Source organism: Phyllobates terribilis, unplaced genomic scaffold, assembly GCF_046119375.1.
Source record: "Phyllobates terribilis strain yellow unplaced genomic scaffold, ASM4611937v1 Scaffold_5__5_contigs__length_657084704, whole genome shotgun sequence".
NCBI lineage: Eukaryota > Metazoa > Chordata > Amphibia > Anura > Dendrobatidae > Phyllobates > Phyllobates terribilis.
The window spans coordinates 72890863-72918371 of record NW_027362765.1 but is presented as its reverse complement, the minus strand read 5'-3'; the positions used below and the strand labels follow the sequence as shown (position 1 = coordinate 72918371).

At 42.2% G+C, this 27509-nt stretch overlaps 1 protein-coding gene across 1 annotated transcript in view; it reads right to left on the bottom strand.

Annotated features, from left to right (window-relative positions):
• LOC141270769 (uncharacterized) overlaps positions 1-27509 on the bottom strand; it is a 382593-nt gene that overhangs the window by 75905 nt on the left and 279179 nt on the right. Inside the window, exons 8-11 of the mRNA XM_073680882.1 lie at positions 23151-23274; positions 22970-23067; positions 19835-19925; positions 8250-9588 (exon numbers count right to left, since the gene is read on the bottom strand). Coding sequence (XP_073536983.1) covers positions 8250-9588; positions 19835-19925; positions 22970-23067; positions 23151-23274 — 1652 coding nt within the window. The remainder of the gene's footprint in view (positions 1-8249; positions 9589-19834; positions 19926-22969; positions 23068-23150; positions 23275-27509) is intronic.

Sequence of the window (27509 nt, the reverse complement as noted above, 5' to 3'; positions counted from 1 at the left end):
CTATTTGCTCTCTAGCTGTGAATACTCAGTTCAGCCACACTCTACTAGAGCTGAACCATTGTAACCAGTCATTGCCCATTCGCTACAGAATACAATACAATTTTATCTCTTTCACCCACAAAGCTCTCCACAGTTCTGCACCACCCTACCTCTACTCCCTCATCTCTGTCTACCACCCTACGCAGCGTGCTGTCTATTCTGCAACTGATCCAAGACTAACATCTTCCATAATTCAAACTTACCACCTCCATTTCTAAAACGTCTCTCGTGTTGTGTCAGTTTTCTGGAATGCATTACCCCAGACGATCCGACCAATACCTAGCCCCTACATTTTAAAGACATATATTTTTAGACAGGCCTATCACTTTGCTAATCTTATTCTCCACCGTTCCCTCTTTCTAAATGGTCCTCAGAATTTGGTTCCTCCAATTCATCCATCTCCACATCCTCAGTGCACCCAATAACACACAGTAACTGCACTTAGACAGTTACTGACAGATAACCGGATCCTGCAGCTTTATATGAAATGCCCTATTTCTTACAATGATGTCTGGACCATAGACAACAAACACTTTTTACCATTTGTGTCCCTCTCTTTCCTTATAGATTGTAAGCTTGCGAGCAGGAGCCTCACTCCTCTTGTAACTGTTGTGTTACTTTGTACTGTTTTTATTGTTTGTACATGCCCTCACTTAATTATAAAAATGCTGCGGAATATGTTGGCATTATAGAAATAAAATTATTATTATAACTCTGCAACGCTGTGGCCTTAATACGGATGATGAAATAAGACTGAGTTACACCTGTTTGATTGAGTCTTGAACCACAGTGAATCCTCATTAAACCATCAAAAAATGGTTTTATACAACAGATACAATATACATGCTCCAATCAGCAATTACATTAAAACCAGCTACTTAGTATTAGATAGCCCCCATGTTAAATATTAAGTCATACAAAAATTTTTACTTTTCAATACCAGTACATTGCTTCACCCATAGTTGAAGGTTCTGCTGACATACATGTAATATAACAGTACACTTAGCTTGTTAATGTCATACTATAAGAAAGTATATACAAGTGCTTCTCACAAAATTAGAATATTATAAAAAAGTTAATTTATTTCAGTTCTTCAATACAAAAAGTAAAACTCGTATATTATATAGAGTCATTACAAACAGAGTGATCTATTTCAAGTGTTTATTTCTGTTAATCTTGATGATTATGGCTTACAGCCAATGAAAACACAAAAGTCATTATCTCAGTAAATTAAAATAATTAACAAAAAACACCTGCAAAGGCTTCCTAAGCATTGTATTATTGTATTGTATTATTCTATTTTATAATTCAATAAAAATTACAGTTAAAAAAAAAGGTCCCTTAGTTTGTTTCAGTAGGCTCCACCACAATCATGGGGAAGACTGCTGACTTGACAGATGTCCAGAAGGCAGTCACTGACACAAAGTAAATGCAAAGTAAATTTTGCATTTCATTTGGAAATCAAGGTCCCAGAGTTTGGAGGAAGAGTGGAGAGGCACACAATCCAAGCTGCTTGAGGTCTAGTGTGAAGTTTCCACAATCAGTGATGGTTTGGGGAGCCATGTCCTCTGCTGGTGTAGGTCCACTGTGTTTTATCAAGACCAAAGTAGTCAGTGCAGCGGTCTACCAGGTAATTTTAGAGCACGCTTAATGTTTTACAGCAAACTCGCCTGACCTTAACCCCATAGAGAATCTATTAATGAGAATCTATGGGGTATTGTCAAGAGGAAGATGAGACACACCAGACCTAACAATGCAGATGAGCTGAAGGCTGCTATCAAAGCAACCTGGGCTTCCATAACACCTCAGCAGTGCCACAGGCTGATCGCCTCCATGCCACGCCACATTGATGCAGTAATTGATGTAAAAGGAGCCGCGACCAAGTATTGAGTGCATTTATTGAACATAGATTTCAGCAGGACAACAGTTCGGATTTTAAAAACATTTTTCAAGCCGTTGTTATAAAGTATTCTAATTTACTGAGATAATGACTTTTGTGTTCTCATTGGCTGTAAGCCATAATCATCAACATTAACAGAAATAAACACTTGAAATAGATCACTCTGTTTGTAATGACTCTATATAATATATGAGTTTCACTTTTTGTATTGAAGAACTGAAATAAATTAACTTTTTGATGATGTTCTAATTTTGTGAGATCCACCTGTATATATCATTATGTGACACACAAGGTCTCGAAGGGAGTGGACTCGGGGGCTGCCATAAGGCCTCTGTGGCTCTTGGACTCTGATTTTCACTGGCACAAATTGCTGATACAACCCTTCCATTCAGGATATGGAGAAAAGATGGATGAGATACCACCTTCAACCAATTTAATGGACTTACTATGGATAAATGGACTATTTTCTTGTAACTTCTATACTTATTCTGTTTTTTTTCTCCTAAAATAACTACTTTAAAAAGAGAATTCAATAAACCACTATATGTGTTGTATAATCCAATAAACCACTATATGTTTTTTTGTAAGAATTATCGTGACATCCTCCTTGGTATATGTAACTGACCGGGTGTTGTAACCACTATGCTATGAAACGAGGAGAGCCTAGAGGGACGTGGCTAGGAATCTCACCAAGTACAACTTCGGATACACAGCAGCTGATGATACTGCGATCCGAGGAGAGACAAGGGAGGCGGAAAACCAGGTGCTACACCAGTACTGACCTCGGGTGGATGGCAGCTGACCCCCAAAGGACAGGAGGCAGGAAGGGCCAGGAATGGTAGACTTGGCAAACACGGCTTATAGACTGGCAGGCAGGCGGGCATGGCTGATAAACGTCTGAGCTTGTAGGCTACTGGATTAATCTGTTTTGGAACCTCAAATGAACCGATGAAACGAGGACCCAGTTTATAGGATGGTACCTTGAACGGACATATTTAGACGACATGAAAATCAACAGTGAGGTACTAGATCTAACAATTAGATCATTGACAAAACTACTACAGCAGATTAAAAGTGAACAAATCCTTTTTATTGAAAATATTAGAGCATGCAAAAACAATAGATAAAAGACACCTCAGACTGTGAGGGACCATACCGTGCTTTCAAAGACAAAATGATAGAACAGTAACATAGTTTTAAAGGTTGAAGGAAGACTAAGTCCATCTAGTTCAACCCATAGCCTAACATGTTGATCCAGAGGAAGGCAAAAAAAAAACATGTGGCAAACACTAAGCTCCACATTGGGGAAAAAATTCCTTCCTGATTCCATACGGCAATCAGACTAGCTCCCTGGATCAACGCCCTATCAAGGAGTCTAGTATATATAACCTGTAATATTATACTTTTCAAGAAAGGCATCCATGCCCTTCTTAAATTTTAATAGTGAATCACTCATTACAACATCATGCGGCAGAGAGTTCCATAGTCTCACTGCTCTTACAGTAAAGAATCCCCGTCTGTGATTATGATTAAACCTTCTTTCCTCCAGACGTAGAAGATGCCCCCTTGTCCCCGTCTCTGGCCTCAGAGTAAAAAGATCAGTAGAAAGGTCTTTGTACTGTCCACTCATATACTTGTACATAGTAGTAAGATCACCCCTAAGCCTTAATTTTTCCACAGTAAATAACCCCAAGTGTAATAACCTGTCTTGGTATTGCAGACCCCCCAGTCCTCTAATAATCTTGGTCGCTCTTCTCTGCACCCGCTCTAGTTCAGCTATGTCTTTCTTATACACCGGAGACCAAAACTGTACACAGTATCCTAAGTGTGGTCGCACTAATGACTTGTATAGAGGTAAAATTATGTTCTCCTCATGAGCATCTATGCCTCTTTTAATGCATCCCATTATTTTATTTGCCTTTGCAGCAGCTGCCTGACACTGGCCACTAAACGTGAGCTTGTCGTCCACCAATACACCCAGGTCTTTTTCAGTTACAGCTTTGCCCAGTGTTTTACAATTAAGTATATAATTATACATTTTATTTCCTCTGCCCAAGTGCATTACCTTACATTTATCCCCATTAAAGCTCATTTGCCAAGCTTCTAGTTTACATAGATCCTCCTGTAATATAAAATTGCAGGGTAATCAATACAGAGGAGGACAGAGTTTAGTGTCATCTGCAAATATTGAAATATTACTCTGTATGCCCCCTACAAGGTCATTAATAAATATGTTAAAAAGAAGGGGGCCCAATACTGACCCCTGTGGTACCCCACTGTTAACTGAGACCCAGTCTGAGTGTTTTCCATTAATAACCACCCTTTGTTTCCTATCACTGAGCCAATTCTTAACCCACTTACATATATTTTCCCTTATCCCCATTGTTCTCATTTTGTGTATCAACCTTTTCTGTGGAACCGTATCAAAATCTTTTGAAAAGTCCATATACACAACATCCACTGCATTTCCTTGGTCCAGTCCAGAACTTGCCTCCTCATAAAACCTGATCAGATTAGTTTGACAGGAACGGTCCCTCTTAAACCCATGTTGATATTGGGTCATGAGGTTATTCTTCTTCAGATACTCTAGTATAGCATCTCTTAGGAAACCCTCCAGGATTTTACCCACAGTAGAGGTTAAGCTTACTGGCCTATAATTTCCAAGTTCGGTTTTTGTCCCCTTTTTGAATATGCACCACATTTGCTATACGCCAGTCCTGTGGTACAGACCCTGTTATTATGGAATCTTTAAAGATTAAAAATAATGGTCTATCTATGACTTTACTTAATTCCTGCAGTACTCGCGGGTGTATCCCATCCAGGCCCGGGGATATGTCAACTTTAGTGATTTTTAGACGCCGCCGTACTTCCTGCTGGGTTAAGCAAGTGACATTTAATGGAGAATTTTTGTTATCACTAATTATGTTTTCTGTCATGCGATTTTCTTGTGTAAATACTGTTGAAAAAAATCATTTAGCATATTGGCTTTTTCCTCATCCTCATCCACCATTTCACCCAGACTATTTTTAAGGGGGCCAACACTATCATTTTTTAGTTTTTTACTATTTATGTAGTTAAAGAATATTTTGGGATTATTTTTACTTTCTCTGGCAATGAGTCTCTCTGTCTCAAAGATATGGAAAAAATGGTAACTAGACAATAAATTCCACTACGCTTATGAATATAGGCTTATAAAACCCAATCTTATGCAAATGAGCGATCCCTGATTCATATACAAAGTGAGTGCTTCTTATGCTACAAAGCCGGGGACATAACACAATGCAGATAAAGTCAAATATATCATACCTAGGTATGGTGGCTGTAGTGTGGATACTGAGCGACCATATAAAATTATTGTTTAATTTGTGTATTTGGCAATTAACGACTTATTATTTTCATTGAATTGAACTTGCCTGGGTCACTGCCTTGTTACTGTGCAGGTGGAAATCTGGCTTCCTTACAGCGCTCAGCAGAGGATAAATGTGAACCGAGCCTTATTCCGATTTTTGGAAGCTCGGATAAACAATTATACAGCAGTACAACCATAGTTCTTATTTTTCTTTTTATGCCGTTATTTTGCGCGGTTTAAGTTATAGGATGACTTTATTCTTCTAGACAGTGATATTACAGCAATACCAAATTTATATAGTTTTTTAAAAAAAAAAACATTCTGAGAACTATAACTAATTTTTTGGAAAACATAGCGGTATAAGGGCTTATTTTCTATGCAACAATTTTATTTTTTTAGTGCCATTTTGGGGTACATAACATTTTTTTTACTTATTTTTATCCCTTTTTCTTCCCATTTTTCAAACTGAGAATGGACAAAAAAGAAAAATTCAGTAAGGCTATGTGCCCACAATGCAGAAATGCTCCAGATTTTTCCTGAGTGTTTCTGCATCTCCCTGGCAGAAAAAACGCATGCGGATTGTACATGTAGATTGTACATGCGTTTTCCTGCCAGGGACAAGTGGAAGTGAAGCGTTCTTCACATGCATTTCCGCATAAGGGTTATCAAGCTCTTTCCAAGCGATTTTAGCATCACTTGGAAAGTGCTTGTCAACTTGGTCACACTATATAAATCCATGCAACCGGCATGGATTTATATAGTGTGACCTAAAGAATGTTTAAAAATAAAAAAATAAATCTATACTTACCTTCCGATGGCCCCTGGTGTCTTGCTTCCCTCCGTTCTCCCTTGCCGGCAGATCGCGGTACACTGAAGGACCTGCTGATGTCAGCATCGCATGACCCTTCACATGACTATGACATCAGCGCAGGTCCTTCAGTCCACCGCAAGCTGCCGGCAAGTGAAGACAAGGAGAGCGGGGGCCATCAGAAGGTAAATATAACATTTATTTTTTATTTTATTCTTTTTCTTACAGGTTCTATGGTACCCGGGTCCGGAGGAGAGTCTCCTCTCCTCCACACCCGGGTACCATCCGCACATTGAACGCATGGAATGCGCATCTACATATACAGTGATGCGGATTCCATGCGTTCCAATGCAAGTCAATGGCGGCGAAAACGCAGCGCTTCCGCAAAATAATTGGTAGTGCTGTGTTTTTTTCCGCAATGATAATCCGCAGCGGAAATTTCCGCAGCATGTGCACAGCATATGCGGATTATCATTGGGGAACATGGCAGACCTTCTACCATGCGTTTTTTAAGCGTTTCTGCAGCGTTTTTGCCGCTGCGGAAACACTTAAAAAACCCATCATGGGCACACAGCCTTATTGTTTTTATTTTCTTTTTGGTGTGGTTTACCGTGCGGTAAAAGTGCTAAGAACAATTCATTCTTCGGGTCAGTACGATTATAACGATACCAGATTTATATAATTTTTTATGCTTTGTTACTTTTACACACTAAAAACAATATTTTACATTAATTTGTTTTTGAATCGCATATTCTGAAGGCTGTAAAGCTTTTATTTCTTTGCCGAATGAGCCATATTGGCGCTATAATTTTTTTTTACATATGAATTTTTGATCGTTTTATATTACATTTTTTGTTATAGTTTGCCAGTAAGACAAAAAGAAAAAACTAGATTCACACATTGTTCACCATACGGAATAAGTAACGAGACAGTTTTATAGCGAGGCTCATTCCGGATCCAGCGATACAACTAAAAATCATTCACATAATTAGTAACACAAAGGCTACATTTTCAGTGGCAAAATGAGTTTTTGTGATTTGTGTGCGCGTTTTTGTTGTTTTCTTTTTACTTCCTTACATATTGTGTTTTAACCACTTGCATGCCGCTATCGTGATTGACAAAGGCATTTATCGGGTTAATCGGATGTCAGATACAGATGTCATTAAAATGTCAAATACAGCTGTCACCCACAAAGGATTTTCACTGTGGGGGGCACTACTTACTTACAGTATGTCACACTGCCATTTTAAGGTGAGGAATAAGGACCCTAAATGGCCACAATTTTAATGCATATCAGTGGTGGTTAAGTTGTTAACAGATGGGCTAGCTGTTGGATGGCAACTGTTCTGATCTATGGCAGCAACTCTACAATGCCAATGTCACCAAATAAATAAGAGCAGTATCAGACAAATTGTTTATGAAAATATTAAATATTTTATACATCTATCTCATATATCATACATGTCAAACTCCGACCCGTGGGCCGAATCTATATTTGTTCCACGACACCAGAACAGCCACCCCCATGTGGGGCCTATTATTCTGTATGGAGGACTTTGTGAGGCCCATTATTCTGTATGGAGGACTATTTAGGTCCATTGTACTGTATACTGGTTGGCCCATGACTTTGTTCAAGTTTTTCATTTTGGCCCTCTGTGAGTTTAAGTTTGACATCCCTGATCTACAGTATATACAAGTTGAAACCAGAAGTTTACATGCACTGCATAAAAAGACACATATGCATGTTTTTCTCAATATCTGACATGAAATTAGAATAAACCTTTCCCGTTTTAGGTCAACTAGGATTACCATAATTTTTAATATTTGACAAATGCTAGAATAATGAGAGAGAGAGAAAGTTTTAAGTCATTTTTATTACTGCAAAGTCAAACGTTTACACACAGTAAGATTACTATGCCCTTAAACAGTTGTGGACTGCCGATATGATGATGTCATGTGTTTGGAAGCTTCTGATAGTTTTTTTGGCAACATCTGAGTTAATTAGAGACACACCTGTGGATGTATTTTAATACACACCTGAAACACACTGCTTCTTTGTGTAGCATCACGGGAAAGTGTAAACAAATCAGCCAAGATATCAGGAAGAGAATTGTGGACTTGCACAAGTTTGGCTCCAAAAAAAATGCTATTTCCCTGTGTGTGTTCTTAGATGACCAACAAGAGTTGCTTTCTCTGTAAACCGTTTCCCACATTCTGAACATGAAAATGGCTTCTCCCCTGTGTGAGTTCTGTGATGTGCAACAAGATTTGATTTTTTTCTAAAACATTTCCCACAATCTGGACATGAAAATGGCTTCTCCCCTGTGTGAATTCTCTGATGTTCAATGACATATGATTTCTCATTAAACCGTTTGCCACATTCTGAACATGAATATGGCTTCTCCAGAGTGTGTGTTTTCTGATGTCTAACAAGATGTGCTTTCTTTGTAAAACATTTCCCACATTCTGGACATGAAAATGGCTTCTCCCCTGTGTGAATTCTCTGATGTTCAATGACATGTGATTTCTCATAAAAACATTTGCCACATTCTGAACATGAATATGGCTTCTCCAGCGTGTGAGTTCTCTGATGTCTAACAAGATATGCTTTCAATGTAAAACATTTCCCACATTCCTTACATAAAAATAAATTCTCCCCCGTGTGAGTTCTCTGATGTCTAACAAGATGTGCATTCTCTATAAAACATTTCCCACATTCTGAACATGAATATGGCTTCTCCCCGGTATGAAATTTCTGATGTCTAAGAAGATGCGATTCCCATACAAAACATTTCCCACATTCTGAACATGAAAGTGACTTCTCCCCTGTGTGAATTCTCAGATGTGTAACTAGATTCATTTTCCTATCAAAACATTCCCCACATTTTGGACATAAAAATGGCTTCTCTCCAGTGTGAATTCTCTGATGTGTAACGAGATTCATTTTTCTATTAAAACATTTCCCACATTCTGAACATGAAAATGGCTTCTCCCCTGTGTGAATTTTCTGATGTGTAATGAGATTTATTTTCTTTGTAAAACATTTCCCACATTCTGAACATGAAAATGGCTTCTCCCCTGTGTGAATTTTCTGATGTGCAACGAGATTTATTTTCTTTGTAAAACATTTCCCACATTCTGAACATGAAAATGGCTTCTCCCCTGTGTGAATTCTCTGATGTTCAATGACATGTGATTTATCATTAAAACATTTCCCACATTCTGAACATGAATATGGCTTCTCCCCTTTAAGAGGTATTTCATGTTCAATAGTCCTTCTATGACTTTTGTTTTGAATATCGGTCATTGATGAAGCAGAAGAAAGGACCTGTTGAAAATGATCAGATGAAAGACTTCTCCTGAGAAGCGATTGATGTGTATCTGGAATAATGGCATATTCTTCATTTGTATCTGGTGTAATACCATGATCATCTGAAAGTATCAGATGTCCCTCTGAGCTCATAGTACACTCATCTGCCAAGAAAAAAAATTCTATTTATTTTTTATTACTACTACACTATAATCATATCAATATATATTTTATACATTTTTCTGCAAATTTTAATACAAATAAATTACCAATTGACTAAAAAAGTAAAACACAAATCAGTGACCATTAGATTATGACGTTAGGCCTCCAGGTTGTGCCGTTTCAATTTTTCACTGCTCTATTGGATAGGATTGATCTTCTCCACAGGTTCACGTTTCACTTTGCCTGTCAACAATCATTACCAGTTATATCAGGGTTGGGGAATCTTTTTTCTGCCAAGGTCATTTGGATATTTATACCATCATTCGGAGGCAGAGCAAAAATGACAATAACCCTGCTATATTTGGTTAAACATTTAATTACCTCCCGCTAATGTGATGGCTGGATGCTTCTCTTTGTTGAGGCTGTAATGTTAGGTGGTATTAGTGATGTTGCTTCTCGAAACTGCTTTTCCAGGTTTGCGTCAGCCTGGAGCACAGACTTAGTGGGGCCATGGCCTATCAGTATTTGGTCAGTATTTTTTCTCAGGAGTGGGAGCCAAAACCAGGAGTGGGTCAAAAATGCAGAATTGGTGAACTTGTTTCTATTATACCTTTTTTCTGATTGTTCCTCACCTGGTTTTGGCTCCCACTCCTGAGAAAAAATACTGACCGAATACTAATAGTGGGGCCGTGGCCTTATAATGAATGTGCGTGAGGGGAGAGGACATAGGCTAAGGTTATTCGCACAACCTCGCTTAGGCCACATTCTCACATTCGCGTGAATTGTCCATGTGCTACCAGATTTCTTTCATCGGATGGCACACAGAATCATAGAATTTCATAGATCCATTCACATATCCGTGAAGATCACAGATACGAGAATGAGATCTGCGAGCCTCAAACCATTTCTATTTCTGATTCGATTTTGAGGATCAGAATGTGACACATTCAATGAGTCTGTGTGCTGTCCAAAAATATATTCGGGCAGCAGATCAACACTTCACATGGAAACAGGAATGTAGCCTTATTAAGTATAGCACAGTCACTTACAGTTCAGAGCTGTCACTGGGCAACATTGAGTTTCGGCTCCCTTCTAAGATTTTCTATTGGGTTCAGGCCACTCCTGGACCTTGAAATGCTTATTACGGAGCCACTCCTTAGTTGCCCTAGCTATGTGTTTCGGGTCATTGTCATGCTGGAAGATCCAGCCACGACCCATCTTCAATGCTATTACTGAGTGAAGGAGGTTGTTGGCTAAAATCTCGCGATACATGATCCCATCCATCCTTCCTACAATAAGGTGCAGTCGTCTTGTCCCCTTTGCAGAAAAGCACCCCCAAAGTATGATGTTTCCACCACTATGCGTCACACTGTTGGGACGGTGTTCTTGGGTCTGTACTCATCCTTCTTCGTTCTCCAAACATGGTGAATGGAGAGGAGACCAAAAATTTATATTTTGGTCTCATCTGACCTCCTCCCATGCCTCTTCTGATCCATATGGTCATTGGCAAACTTCAAATGGGCCTGGACATGTGATGGCGTGAGCAGGGGGGGGACATTGGATGCCCTGCAGGATTTGAATTCTATGATGGCAGAGTGTGTTTCTAACAGTAATGTTTGAGACTGTGGTCCCAGCTCTCTTCAGGTCATTGACCAGTTCCTCCCTTCTACTTCTGGGCTGATTACGGACCTTTCTCAGAATCCTCTTTACCGCACGAAGCAAGATCTTGCCTGGAGCCCCAGACCAAAGAAGATTGGCAGTCATCTTGTGTTTCTTCCATTTTCTAATAATTGTACCAACAGTTGTTGCCTTCTCACCAAGATGCTTGCCTTGCCTCCTCCCCCGGCCTCCTGATGGGGGAGCAGGATGGGGGAATCACAAAAGAGGATGGGAGCTGCACATACCAATAAAAATGCTCACCACCCGAGCATAGAACGGATTCAATAGCTACTAAATACACTACTCAAAAAAATAAAGGGAACACTCAAATAACACATCCTAGATCTGAATTAATGAGATATTCTCATTGAATACTTTGTTCTGTACAAAGTGGAATGTGCTGACAACAAAATCACACAAAAATCATCAATGGAAATCAAATTATTAACCAATGGGAGGCCTGGATGTGGAGTCACCCCAAAATTAAAAGTGGAAAAACACACTACAGGCTGATCCAACTTTGATGTAATGTCCTTAAGACAAGTCAAAATGAGGCTCAGTATTGTGTGTGGCCTCCACGTGCCTGTATGACCTCCCTACAATGCCTGGGCATGCTCCTGATGAGGTTGCAGTTGGTCTCCTGTGGGATCTCCTCCCAGACCTGGACTAAAGCATCTGCCAACTCCTGGACAGTCTGTGGTGCAACGTGACGTTGGTGGATGGAGCGAGACATGATGTCCCAGATGTGCTCAATTGGATTCAGGTCTGGGGAACGGGCGGGCCAGTCCATAGCTTCAATGCCTTCATCTTGCAGGAACTGCTGACACACTCCAAGCACATGAGGTCTGGCATTGTCCTGCATTAGGAGGAACTCAGGGCCAACCGCACCAGCATATGGTCTCACAAGGGGTCTGAGGATCTCATCTCGGTACCTAATGGCAGTCAGGCTACCTCTGGCGAGCACATAGAGGGCTGTGCGGGCCTCCAAAGAAATGCCACCCCACACCATTACTGACCCACTGCCAAACCAGTCATGCTGACGGACGTTGCAGACAGCAGATCGCTCTCCACAGCATCTCCAGAGTCTTTTTCACGTCTGTCACCTGTTCTCAGTGTGAACCTGCTTTTATGTGTGAAGAGCACAGGGTGCCAGTGGCGACTTTGCCAATCTTGGTGTTCTGTGGCAAATGCAAAGCGTCCTGCACGGTGTGGGGCTGTGAGCACAACCCCCATCTGTGGACGTCTGGCCCTCATACCACCCTCATGGAGTCGGTTTGTAACCGTTTGTGCAGACACATGCACATTTGTGGCATGCTGGAGGTCATTTTGCAGGGCTCTGGCAGTGCTCCTCCTGTTCCTCCTTGCACAAAGGCGGAGGTAGTGGTCCTGCTGCTGGGCTGTTGTCTTCCTACGGCCCCTTCCACGTCTCCTGGTGCACTGGCCTGTCTCCTGGTAGCGCCTCCAGCCTCTGGGCACTACGCTGACAGACACAGCAAACCTTCTTGCCACAGCTCGCATTGATGTGCCAACCTGGATGAGCTGCACTACCTGAGCAACTTCTGTGGGTCATATAACCCGTCTCATGTTACCACGAGTGTGAAAGTACAACCAACATTCAAAAGTGACCAAAACCTCAGCCAGAAAGCATTGGTACTGAGATGTGGTCTGTGGTCCCCACCTGCAGAACCACTCCTTTATTGAGTATGTCTTGATAATTGCCAATAATTTCCATCTATTGTCTATTCCATTTGCACAACAGCATGTGAAATTGATTGTCAATCAGTGTTGCTTCCTAAGTGGACAGCTTGATTTCACAGAAGTTTGATTTACTTGGAGGTATATTCTGTTGTTTAAGCGTTCCCTTTATTTTTTTGAGCAGTGTATATACACATTCATTCATACACACACAATATATAATCTGTAGTTTGGTCACCATAAAAGGAGAGGGCCCTGAACACATTTCATGCACATGGGCTTCAAGCTATCAGCTTCTGCCCCTGCCGAGACAGCTGTCTATATATCACACAGGAGATACTGAGACTGCTCAATATATACTGTATCACATATGAGACACTGTGAATGGTGCATATACATCCCATAGGAGATACTGAGGCTGCAGCACATACATCACATAGGCGTTACTAGGGCTGGAGCAAATACACCACACAGGAATCACTGCAGCACATGGGCGAGCACTCCGAGGCCCAAAGGTGGAGGGGAAACCGCTGACACTGGAGCCAGTTTTTAGCTGGATGTGCATCTGAGGACCCACATTCAGCTGAAATGTATTGCAGCACAAAGACTCTCCAGCTCCCGGCTCTTCATTCAGAGCTGTGGAGTCGGTAAGTCAAACCTCCGACTCCTCAATTTCCATGACACTGACTCAGACTCCCTCATAAATGGCTCATGTTTAAGTGATAAATTTACTGTAGCACAGATTAATATCAGCTAAAAGTCTAGACCCTTAGATCAGGAATAGGACAGACATTTATAGGACATTTCATAACTTTCCCAAATTCAATGAAAAAATATTCCCCACAAACTGCATTGAATTTATGTACCCAATTTATTATATATTTTAGGAGTCGGAGTTGGTCCATTTTATACTGACTGCGACTCCACCAAAATAGGCTCCAACTCCACAGACCTGTCTGCAATACACGCCACCGGCCAATCAGAAGTCGGAAGTGGTTGTCGACGTGCCTGTCACAGGTGGAGCATGGCAGTGACGTCATGCTATATGGCGGGAAAGCCAATGTCCGCTGCTGACTCCTGCGCTGTCTATAGAAGATGCCAGGTGTCGTGGGAGTGGGGGAAAGGTAAGAATCATTGTTTATTTTTTTTAAGATGTGTTGAAGAAGAATAGTGAAAATAATTACTAGAAGGGGCTCAGGATAGGGGACATTTTACCCTGAAGGAGCCCAAGGTTGGGAACATTATACCAAGATATGAGTCATTATATGGGGGGCAAACACATACATATTTATAAATTCTATAACGCTACAAGGGCCCATACATCTGATCAAGAAGAAGATAAGTACCAGATAACCTCTCTCACCCCCCATTTCATAAGGCCTAGATAACGTCTTATCCCACTCCCTTATACATTATGATGCTATTAAGGACTTATAATGAATGGGGAGTGCACACAAGATAGGAACTGAGGGTATGTGCACACGTTCAGTATTTGCAGCAGATAAAATAAGCAACATGTGCAAGAGACTACAAAAATTTCATTCACTTTGCTTTTACTGTAAGGCTATGTGCACACTGTGCGTTTTTTCTGCGCAAAAATGCACCAAAAACGCTAGGTAATCCATCAGCCAAGCCAGCTAATGCAATGACAATCCTGATGTGCTGTTCACATGATCCGGAATTTTCCGCTCTGGTTTGTCATTGCGTTAAAATCCGCAGCATGTCCATTCTTTGAACCGATTTCTGCAGCACAAAAAAGCACAAAGAATGGTACCTGGGCCGGAAAAGAAGACTACTTTTCCCATCATAAGACCGCCGCTCCTGCTGATAACAGCGAGAGCGGCGCGGCTGAAGGGAGAAGTAGTCTCCTCAGCGGTCGTCCCCGATCACCCTGAGGTACACTGACAGGAGTGCAATCACTCATGTCAGTGTACATCACTGCACTGCCTGCTGAGTTCACAGGAGTTAGTCAGCTGGAGATCAGCTGATTAGCTCCGGGGCCTCACTTTACGGCACTGGTGCTGTGTGGGTATATTCCCATGCATCACTGATGAAGTAAGTGGTGAACTCAGCTGAACTCACCCAGCAGCGCAGCGATGTACACTGACAGGAGTGATTACACTGTCTTCTACAGCAGTCACATCAGTGATTGATGTGGCTGCTGTAGAAGTGATCCGGATCGCCATGGGACACTCGGATTACATCATGACGGTGGACAAGTGAGGGATATAGCTTTTTTTTATTTATTTTTTTACAGGAGACGAGTGATTTGGGGATTAGGAGAAAAATAAATTAAAACCATGTGTAATTTTATTTCAATAAAAGACATTATTCTGGCCGTGTCTTTATTGGAAAAGCGTTGTAAACCTTACTAGAGGGTTAGTAATGGGGGAGTCTTATAGATGCCGCTCCATTACTAATCTGGGCTTAATGTCAGCTGCCAATACAAGGCTGACATGAACCCCAACCTTATTACCCCACTCATCACTGCTGCACGGCAGTGGGAAGAGCAGAGGCTAAGTGCCAGATTTGACGCAACTTATGGAAGCGTCATTTCTGGGACTGCTGAGAGCGGATATTAGTCTTGGAGGAGGCTAGTATCCATGGCCCCTTCCCTGGCTATTAATATCAGCCCACAGCTGTCTGTCTGTTTTTGCTGGTTAGATTTTATAGGGGGACTCTACGTCAATTTTTTTCTGGGTTTCCCCAGTAATCGATAAGCAAACAGCTGTGGGCTGTTATTAATAGCCAGGGAACATTTTTTGGCTAATGGCCCCTTCCCCGGCTACTAATATCAGCTCCCAGAGGTGGCTAGCCCTCTGCTGGTTATGAAAATAATGCGGGAGCCAAGCCATTTTTTTATTTATTTTTTTTTTTAAATTTTAGGCTATGTGCCCCCGATTCGGACATAGCAGCGCTTTGGACGCAGCATATTTTTGACTGCAGTAAAATACTTTGCTGTATTTCAAATAAACACATTCTTTAATCATTTAAATTAACCAATATACTCACCCGAGGTCTAACGGTAATCCAAGGGTTAAAGCGATGTCACACGTTTCTTTTTTCAAATATCTTTATTTAGCTCCAAAAAGAATTCATGTACAAAGACGCATCTAACAAGTTCATATAAAAAATGAATCTAAACGCGCGTTTTTTCTGCCAAGAGATGCAGAAACAATTCAGAAATTTCTGCAATCAAATCCTGAACTTGCGCACATAGCCTAAAACTCTGCTTTTTCTACAACGAATACATGCAAAATAAAAACGCAATAAAAATGAAATGTGTGCATATAGCCTTAAAATGAATTGGGGTGTTAGGCATAGAGAATGATTCATTTATATTTATTGGGCGGAGGGAGCAATAGTTAATGTGGGGGCAAGGGGCTAGCTTACCACTATACATCTTTAATGGTGTGTAGCATATTAATGGTGGGGTACATATTTGTATTTAGGAGCATAGTGCGAGGATTTTCTATTTTAAGAGATAAATATATACTGTGATAAAGTCACTGGTAAATTGCTGGAGGGGAGATATGTTTCCCTGAGGCTATTCGCTTCAGTGAATTAAAACTGTTAAGCTTCCTCTAGCATGTTCTTTGCTGAGAGGGGGTAAACCACCATTTGACCAACCATAGAGCGGGTGGGAGGTTGTTCTCCATATCTCCACCTCAGGGTGTGGTCTGGGGTTTAAATACAAGGCCTGTTGAGGCATTAGTTGTTCAGTGTATCGGGAGAGGCATACTCTAGGCAGGAGATGTGTGTTCTGTGCTGACCTGAACCATGTGGAGTTGCTAAACTCTGAGCAGGCGGACTCTGCTTACACAAGGACTGTGTTGTGCGTGACCACATATTTTGTTTGTTTTCCAGTCTTGCCCAGCGTGCTGTGTTTATTTTCATGGACTCAATGTTGGTTTATGCCACATTCTAATAAACCAACAAGAGATTAAAAAGAGGTCTATTCAATTCCCTTTTTATTAGAGACTGGACTTTTTCAATAAGAGGAAAAGCTCTATGCTTTTTCTGCTCCAACCCACCAAACATTATATCCTCAATGGATTTCTCCGGACATGGGTCTATCAGCCCTACAATAGACCTCATCGCCTTAACTAGGAAGAGCTGGAAGACTCTTAATCACCATTATCTTCTGACCTACTGGATGCAGCATTAGGGAAAGTGGCTCCACTTTTAGGTTTCCTTCTTTTACCCCCTTGTAGGGATCTAAAGGTATTCTCCACCTCCGTTTCACTGTAGATCTCATCTCAGATGCAAGTCTTGGGGCTTTTTCAGAGATCATCTGCTCTATGCAAGAAATGCAGAGTCTTAACACACAAAGAGGGCAGTTCTTCAGGGCAGAGGGCACAAATTCTGTGCTTAGTCTTGCCTACACTTTTTCTTCCGTAATAAAAGAGAAGGGGGACTCTAATTAAAAAAGTGAACATTCACGAAGATCACTTACCAATCTGACACAACCAGGGGTACCGGATTAGGCAGAGGAACCAAGCCTGGCGAAGGATTTCCTCTGGAGGTTGAAGCCACGCTTGAGCCTCTGCTTCGTTGGGTAGACCTGCCAGATCTTCCACTCCCACTGCCATGACCATGATGATGGGAAGGATCCTTGTCTGGTTGCTGTAGAGGAACCTCTGAGGATTCTAGCTCTGCGGTTGCATCCAATGGAATGAGGGACACAGACTGCCATGCAGAGCGCTTCTTGCGCTCTAGGCACCCTTTAAAAGCGGAAGCCTCATTTCCAAATTATTTTTTTCTTTTTTTCCCGGCCACCATGCCGGGTATTACTTACAGTCACGTGTCCCCCTTTCAGTCGCGTCATAAGGAAGCGCCTCCGGCGCATCTCCGCGCATGCACAGATGCCTGGAAGACATGCAACAGAGTGGCGCTGCAGCCGCGCTCCTTCACACACCCTGCAGGCCTGCTGGACCCAGCAGTGGCGCTTCAGGTGACTGCGCTGGCCGAGGCAGGGGGCTGCCTGGATCGGAGCAGCCAGGCCTGGATCTTTATTAGAGGTAACATTCTTTCTTGCAGGTATGCCGAACTGTAGGTTCCCCGTCAAGGACAGGAAACCAACTGATGCGGGGAGAGTTACCGCCCTTTTTATCTGTAGGTTTCCTGTCCTTGAAGGGCGGATTTCCTCTCTCCGTGGTGCGGTCATGGGGGAGGGAGAAAAAAAAACAACGTGTATGCATGAGATTTTTGACAGCTTTTGCGGGTATTGTAAAAAGCCGCTTTTAATTTGCATAAAAAAACGTAGCAAAAACGCAATGCCTTATATGTGCAGCACCGGAAAATTAAAAATGGAAAAAAAAGAATTGCAGTGTTTTTTTTTCTCTATTTCTCCCTATGAGGAATTAAAAATAGTTGGTTAGTAAGTTTTATGTACCCCCAAATCAATAAAAATAACATGGCTCTTGAAAGGAACAAGTAAAAAACAAACAAACCAAAAACGTTGTCCTAAAGACCAAAAATAGACACGTGCTTAAAAGGGTTGATGGACAAGTCAAGGCCACGTTTGCATACTATAATTGTGTATAAAGATGTAACCCCAGACAGAATTCTCTTGAACGGGAAGTTTACTCTACGAATCAAATGAAAAGCAGAAGTCTCAGTTCTTTGGCTGACACACTCAGGTTGTGTCCACATTTTTGTTTGGGAGCTTTATTTTTTCTGTTCCATTTTAGGACTAAGCAAACAGGATTCATGTTCAAAACGAATCTGTTGTACAACCAATGCAATCAGAAGCAGAGTGGTCCCATTTTTTCTGGGGGTCCCTCTGGGTTGTTTTATGTGTCCTTTTTAAGTAAGGAAAACACAGTTCTGCATAATCAACTTTACAGTTCTAACTAGTTATTACGCCATTTATATACTGGAATATTATGCTTGTAAAGAAGAATATTACTGAGGTTTTCAGGCTGAGAAATGTATTGTGTACATAGCAGTGCAGCCTGTGGATCACTAGTAATGTTTCTGCCTTCCATATCAGGGGTCCTGAGTGAGAATCCCCAACACTGACAAGTTTCAAAGTAAATTTAGAGACCTTCAATGAGCACAGTGTCCGGTGTTAGATAAGTGTTATGATTGACTAGTAACTCACTCAATGAAAAAGGTAACACACTAAATACTGCAACTGACCCTGCCAGTTCCTGCACAGACTGGAGTTCCTGACCCCGCAGTCCCCAGTGGTAACTGAGTGAGCAGAGATAGCCCTAACCAGAGACTAAATGGCGAATTGGACCAATTCTGCATGAAAGTCCATAGAGTGCTTCACATTCCTCCTAAAGAACCGGGAGGCAGAGCAGAGTGTAGATTACCTACAGAAAGGAAAGTGTGCTGAAATAGAAAAAGGTCCCAGAAGGAGTAAAACAAACAAACTACAAAACAAAGGATAAAATACATACTGTAAGAAAATAAACCGCCTACTTCTTAACAAGAAACAGAAGATAGGTGCAGGATAAAGAACATAAACAGCAAAGAGATAAACCCTAGCTGGCCTTTCACTCACAGGTTTAAACTACAGCAGTATGGCCGGACATCCAAATGAGGCTCAACAGCAGGAAACACCAGCAGACAAATGAGAAAATGAAACCCTAAAAACACTGCTGCAAGGATAACAAAACTAAACACCCGGAGAAAAGTTATATCTTGACAGACAGAGAAACCGACAACGAGACACTGGCTCAGGGGTTCGACCCCAAATGCATGACAACAGGACTCTGAATACAGAAGACTCCCTTCTAAAGCAGAGAGATAAGGAATTATGGATAAAACCAAACAAAAATTAGGTGTAAAATCCACATAAAAACTCAGTATAAAAGCCCCTAAAAAATTCTACACATAATTATAGCAGCCAGTGACTGAGAAGAATCTGTGACTTCTCTGCATTTAGTGGTCACTACTCACCTGTGAAGATAATTGTAGAAATCTCCTCTTTACACCACTCATCACCCCTCACATATGTGTCTGTAGTATTAATAGGGGTCAGATCTTCACCCTGGAACAAAGATTGTAAAAGTCACAGAGAGATGGAGAAGTTGCGTAAATTGATTCAAAAAACAAAACAAATAGTAAATGAACATGGCGACCAAAACTAAATCGTATTTGGTGTTCATTGTGCCCTAGGCAATTTAAATGGTTACGCCCCCTACTGGTGAGTCACACTAAGGGTATGTGCACACAATGTCTTTTTCAGGGGGATTCTGCCTGGAACCCATCTGAAAAAACGGTTTTGTAAACGGCTAAAGAACATCATGTGTACATACCCTAAGGGTGCACATACCGTTTATTATTAGGTAGTAAATGTGTATCGGTACTTCTGACTGATGACGTCAGTGGAGATAATCATGTCCGATTGCAGACCCTTTTGTTTTCTAAGGATATAGTCCCACTATCAGTATTTGGTCAGTATTTTTCTTTAGTATTTGTAAGCCAAAACCAGGAGTGGGTAATAAATGCAGAATTGGTGACTTGTTTCTATTATACCTTTTCTCTGATTGTTCCTCACCTGGTTTTGGCTTACAAATGTAGAGGAAAAATACTGACCAAATACTGATAGGGAGACCATAGCCTAAGGCTATGTGCGCACATTCAGGATTTGATTGCAGAAATTTCTGCAGCGTTTATGCATCTTTTGGCAGGAAAAATGCTGCAGAAAAAACGTGCGTTTTGCCGTGATTTTGACGTGTTTTTGTACATTAATGAATGCTTTTTGGAGCTAAATAAAGATATTTGAAAAAAGAAACGTGGAGGTCGCTTTAACCCTTGGATTACTATCAGACATGGGGTGAGTATATTGGTTAATTTAAATGATTATTTGAAATACAACAAACGCATTCTTTAAAGTGTTTTACTCTGTGTGTTTATTTAACTCTTTACTTTAATAAGGTTTAGTAATGAAATGGTCTGATTGACACCTTGTCATCACTAAACAAAAGGGCTAGGTGTCAGCTAATCCATTAAACCTAATCTCATTAGTATTTCCATTCAAGTCATTTTTGGGGCAGCTGAAAGCTGCTATTTTTAGCCTAGGAAGGTGCCATTATTAAAAATGTTCTCTGGCTATTAATAGCTCACAGCTGTTTCGTTAGCCGCCAAGTTCCCACTACCAGCAACAAGCAGAGCTTTGGACGTAGCGTATTTTACCTGCGTCCAAAACGCTGTGTTCTAATACCGCACTTTTGTTGTCAATACATGCGGATCCACCGCATATAATGACATTTCAAATCGGCCAAAATCTGCAAGGGAGCCTAGCGTCTCCGCTATAGAAATTGACATGCTACGGGCGAGTTTGGGTATGTGCCCATGATCAGGAGCCACTGTGGCTATTAATAACAGCCCACAGCTGTTTGTTTAGCCTTTACTGGCTAGATTACACGGGAACCCCAGAAAAAAATTGACGTAGGGTCCCCCTATAAAATCTAACCAGGAAAGGCTAAACAGACAGCTGCGGGCTGATGTCCCACGGCCATCCGGGTCATTTCTACAACAGCCACATCAATCACTGATGTGACGGCTATAGAAGATTACACTCCTGTCAGTGTACATTGCTGTGCTGCTGCGGCTGAGTTCACCTGAGTTCATCAACTGAAGATCAGCCCCAGTGACATCATTTACTGCATCGGTGTTGCGTGGGAAAATTCCCACACCGCACCGATGCCGTAAATGAGGTCCGGCAGCACTCAGCTGATCTCCAGCTGATGAACTCCGGTGAATTCAGTCCCGGCTGCGCAACGACGTACACTGATAGCAGCAAACGCGCTCCAGCCAGTGTACCGCTCGGGACGCAGAGGGACAATCGGGAGGACGGTGGACAGGTGAGAATGAGGAGTTTGTTTTAATATAGATTTTTACATTTTAACGACTAACATGGCAGCAGCACATGGCAACTAGTGATGAGTGAAAGTGGTCGGATAAGGTGTTATCCCAGCATGCTCGGGTGTTATCCGAGTATCTTGTAGTGCTCTGCTAATATGCTCGAGTCCCCACGGTAGCATGTTTTGCGGCGGTAGACAGAAGCAACACACGCAGGGATTACCTAACAAACAAGCAATTCCTGCATGTGTTGCGTCTGTCTACCACCGCAAAACATGCCACCGTGGGGACTCGAGCATAGTAGCAGAGCACTACAAGATACTCGGATAACACCCGAGCATGCTGGGATCACACCTTATCTGACCACGTTCACTCATCACTAGTTGCCAGGTGCTGCTGCCATGTTAGTCGTTCAATGAAGCTCAGCCTGAGGTTGAGCTCCTTGGAAGATATCACAATCAAGGTGCCGGACATTATTGCAGCACGCTCACTTTGTAGTTAGTGGTGACAGTAATGTCTCCCTCCTTGCACCGACCCTATAACAGGAAGTGAGTGGCGACAGGGAGAATAAAACATAATTTTCTCCGTGTAGCCAACGCTTTTCCAATAAGCCGTCTAACCAGGCTTTAAACCCTATTTGCCTGCAGATTACCCCTATATCTGCAGATAAATAGCGTTTTTCAAGGTGACAAGTTACCATTAAAGGGACTCTGGCAGTACGAAATTACTGTTTGAACAAAGTCCTGCCGCTTGGTGCTCCACAGCGTGGCCAATCATGTAATTATAGTACATTATTGAAAAACATAGGAAGTAATAAAACTGTTTATGGTGGGCTGTAGTGTGGGCCCCTAAAGTCAGTTCCCCTGGTGGGCCCTAGGCACCTCAATCCAACCCTGGCAAGGAGAATCCCCACAAGGTTGGTAGTTTTTGAAATACTGGTCCTGGCTAATGTAGCATCGATGCCCATGTTTGAAGTCGTTCGGATCACTCACTCTTCCATTTTTACTGTGGATTCTGGCTGATAACTCATCACTTCATTTTATACTACACTGTGGGATCACAGTTCACACTCCACACAATGAAGCTCAAATCAGGAAAGTGCCAATGTTTCTAATACACTGTCCATTCAGTGTTTAATACTGGGGGATAAAACAAGACTGAACACAAGACCTTTACAGCCTTCTACACATCATAGAGAAGATTTCATGACACCTTCTCTCCATTTACCTGATGATCCTGAGGAACATCGGGATCTTCTTGTTTACAGTCCTGTGGAAGAAGAGGAAGGGGACATCTCTCTGGTGTTGTCCTCTCACTGGATAGAACTGGAGGAAACACATACAGGGACTGAATTCATTCTTTACATCCAGATAATTATAGGCCGTGTGTATTTAGTCCTATCTATTACCTGGTGATGTGAGGGTCTGGGGAACCTCCATCATGATGTCCTTGTACAGATCTGTGTGTCCTTCTAAATACTCCCACTCCTCCATGGAGAAATAGACGGTGACATCCTGAAACCTTATAGGAACCTGACACATACAATGATACCGTCATCCCCCCGATCTGTTCATAGCGTTACTGTATAATGTCCCAACATTCCCAGCACTGTCACCTCTCCAGTCAGCAGCTCAATCATCTTGTAGGTGAGTTCTAGGATCTTCTGCTCATTGATGTCTTCATGTATCAGGGGGTGAGGTGGAGGCCCCGTGATTGGGCTCAGGGGTCTTCCCCATCCCTCAGACACAGGGGCCTGACAGCGCTCACTAGAGGTCTTCTTCACTACTGTGTAATCCTGGTTATGGAGAGACACATTAATAAATCTCACTACAGACATTTCCAGAGTCCTCACCTCTCCAGTTCTGTCCATCTGTTATTCCCATAGATAAGAATGATGTAATGTGACATCATGAGAATCTCTCACCTCTCCAGTAAGCTGGAAGAGGATCTCTAGGGTGAGGTGTAATATCCTCTCTGCCATCTTGTCCCTGTCCCTATCCATCCTTGATGGGTCAATCAGGAAAATTCTCTTATATAGAATATCTCCACTGAGAGGATCCGATATTGTAGGGACCTGAATGGGGAGAAGATGACGATGTAACATCATAAAGATCCCATGTAAGAAATCTCCGGAGCTCTTACCGGCTTCACATGATCACTACATCCAGTCATGGCCCCGTCCTGCCCCCGGTATAACACACAAGCACATTATAGTCACATACAGGGATTTATCACAGGCTCAGCACTGAGGGGGTTAATAGTAATGGGGGATCTCCACATACCTCCACCTGCAGAGCCGCACACTGGATATATGGCTGTTCTGTGCTTACAGGATCTGTGGTGAGGTCACAGGAGGGGAGGAGTCAGGGGTCACATGATCAGGGGCCTCAGTAGATGCAGGACTCTACTGTGCTGGTTGTCATGGTGCTGGATGAGGTGAAGTTTGTGTGTACGGCGCGGAGCAGTGAATGATATGTAAGGACGAGGTCTCATCCCCACACGATTAGATAAAAACAAACCCTTTACCTGTGGCCAAACATTCCTGTGGTCCAGGACACAATATAAACAATATGAAAGTTGTCATATTAAAAGGCAACTTTAAGTCACAAAAACATCAAAGGGTTTGGGATTAAGAACTTATTGGAGTCTTTGATACTATCCCCACAGGACTAAATGTGCCAGGGGATTTATGACTTGCTACAATATCTGAGGAATCTGCTCCAGAGACAGAAGGGCACCAGGTCTCTGATCTTACATGGATACTGGGACAATAAAACTTTCCCACCACTAATCTAATTCAAATAATTATTTACTCTCTAAGCTCAGTTTGTTTATTTAAAATGTCCATTTATTATGTCATGCCGCTGTCTTTTTTTGTGCATATGTGTTTCTTCATATATTTTGTTATACCATGCCTGAGGAAGAGACTTAAGATGTCTTGAAAGCGTGCTTTGTAACATCATTTATTATATTTTAGTTAGCCATTAAAAGGTATAACTACAAGATTATCTGTTTTTTTCCCACTGAGAGCAATCTTTTTTGAACTGGCACCAAACCCTTTTTTTTCTTTTAACTATGACGTGTATGTAGCAGAGCCGTGTGTGTCCGATGTGTATGTAGCAGAGCCGTGTGTGTATGATGTGTATGTAGCAGAGCCGTGTGTGTATGATGTGTACGATGTGTATGTAGCAGAGCCGTGTGTGTACAACGTGTATGTAGCGGAGCTGTGTATGTAGCGGAGCCGTGTGTGTACAACGTGTATGTAGCGGAGCTGTGTATGTAGCGGAGCCGTGTGTGTCCAATGTGTATGTAGCAGAGCCCTGTGTGTCCAATGTGTATGTAGCAGAGCCGTGTGTGTCCGATGCGTATGTAGCAGAGCCCTGTGTGTCCAATGTGTATGTAGCAGAGCCGTGTGTGTCCGATGCGTATGTAGCAGAGCCGTGTGTATCTCTTATATTCTGCAGTTATACACGGTGTAATACAAGCTTTATCTTATCTGGTGGGGATTATTCTCCATACAAAACATTGCACATCTTTTGGGCTCATGCAGCGTATAAATTGGACTTGTGCTATCAGATTACAAGGTCATGTTCACACATTCAGTATTTGGTATATAATTGGTAAAGTAAATGATGTATATTATAGTATAAAAATCCAAAGCGATCAGCCGTAATTCAAATGGCGGTCCCACGACAATCCCAGTCTTCTTTGTCCAGTGTATGGAGCCTGTTCAGAGACTGAAGCAGCATCCACTGCCGGGTCTCACACTGTGCTTCACTGGGTCTCGCGGAGTACAGTGTGAGAGCCGGAATGATGAGCGGTGACTAGAGATGAGTGAACTTGTTTGGAAAACGTTTGCCAATCTCAAAGTCAGCACGAACATTGCACATTCGAATTCGTGTACAGATCCCTGAGCATTTTCCTCAAAATTGGCAAAATGTGGCCAAAGTTCGATAAATGATCGAGTTTCCACTAACGCTTTTGTTAGGACTTTGGCTAGGATAGTGGTCCTGTATGATGAGCGGGGAAGGGGCGTATTTGATGAGGGGAGGTGTGGTGGGTAGTAGTGATGAGCGAGTATGTATTGTTAACTCTTTCGGCGAGCATGCTAGACAACCCCTGCAGCTGTCTAACAGCCGTGACACTTGTAGCCGCGGCAACACTAACAGAAATGGTGAACACACTGCAAATACTCAACGAGCACCCGAGCGTGCTCGCCAAAAGGGTTAACAATACATACTCGCTCATCACTAGTGGGGAGAGGTCAGGGGAGCGGCAGACTTTTTTTTTTTATTATTAACTTAATGTGTGGAGATTCCAGCATCCAATCAGGGTGCAGAAACCATCCACAATGTCCAGACACAAGGGCTGGTGTCATTGGCTGCCGAAGTCACATGTCCCTCTCCATATGAAGAGCGGACACGTTGTTTTGGCGCCATTTTGTCAGTGTACCAGCACATAGAGGCTGATCCTCCTGTTGCTACAGGATAGTCAGATAGTTATCTAAGTGGTAGATTGTCAGTCAGCTAGTTCATATAGATAGGATCCTGTGTGACTGTGAAATCGACCTTCCAGCAGATCAATTCTTTGTGCCAATTGTGTGGTCCAACCAGGAGTCCACATTTCAGAATCTAAATTTTGTGTGTTAATAGCATGGTCCAGAAACCAGAGCACATTTCAGCATCTAAATCCTTTGTGTTTATTGTGTGGTCGAGCCAGCAGTCCACAATTCAGCATGGGACAGGGCTTGGTCCAGCATTTCTAGCTTAAACATAGATCAGTAACAGGTGGATGAGTGACAGGTGTAGGCCTGGTGCTCTGGGAGCCCTGCCAAATTCAGGCAACACACATGAAGGAGACCTAACTTGGAATCCAAACATTTCCAAAAATAATGGGCATAAATTTCCCCAGAGTAGAAATAGTATAATGGGGCTCTGACACTACAAGCAGCCCACCAGCTGGGAGAACCAACTTGAGAGTCTCCAGATTTAAAAAAAAATGGTTAGTAACATCAGAAGCAATAGCAACAGCAGGCACAGAAGCCACCATAAAAGGTGTCACAGACTGCAATAACGCAAGATAAATGCAGCACACTAAAACTACACCATCGCCTAGTCTGCGACTGAGGTGCAAAAGTCATTGGAGTTCCATGACTTGTTCATCTTGATTAAAGTCAGGCAGTCTACACTTTCAGGGGACAGCCTGATGCATTTATCCGTCAAGACACCACCAGCAGCGCTGAAAACATGCTCTGATAGAACGATGGCTATCGGGCATGACAAAACTTCCAAGGCGTGACAGTTGAGCTCAGGCCACTCATCTATTTTTGAAGACCAAAATGTAAAAGAGTTCAAATTCTCCATGATGGTACTGATATTGAGCTTGAGATACTGCTGCACCATCCTCTCCAGTCGTTCACCACGTGTCAGACTTGTACTCTGTTGTGCTGGTGCATGACCTGATCTAAAAAATGTGTAAAATACCTCACAGAAATTGCTTCTGCCACTTACACTGCTGCTCCTAATGTTTTTGCATTGACGACTTGACGTTCCCGGGGTTGGAAGTCTAGAACTGCGATGCAGTGTTACACTGCGTGCCTCAGTGCTGTCTTGGGGAAAACAACTCTCAAGATTATCTACAAGCGTGTTTTGATACTTCAGCATGTGCGGGTCCCTTTCTAGGGGGAAAAAGCATCTGGCAAAATTTACTCTTGTACCGTGGATCTAACAGAGTGGCAACCCAGTAGTCAGCACTATTTCCCAATTCT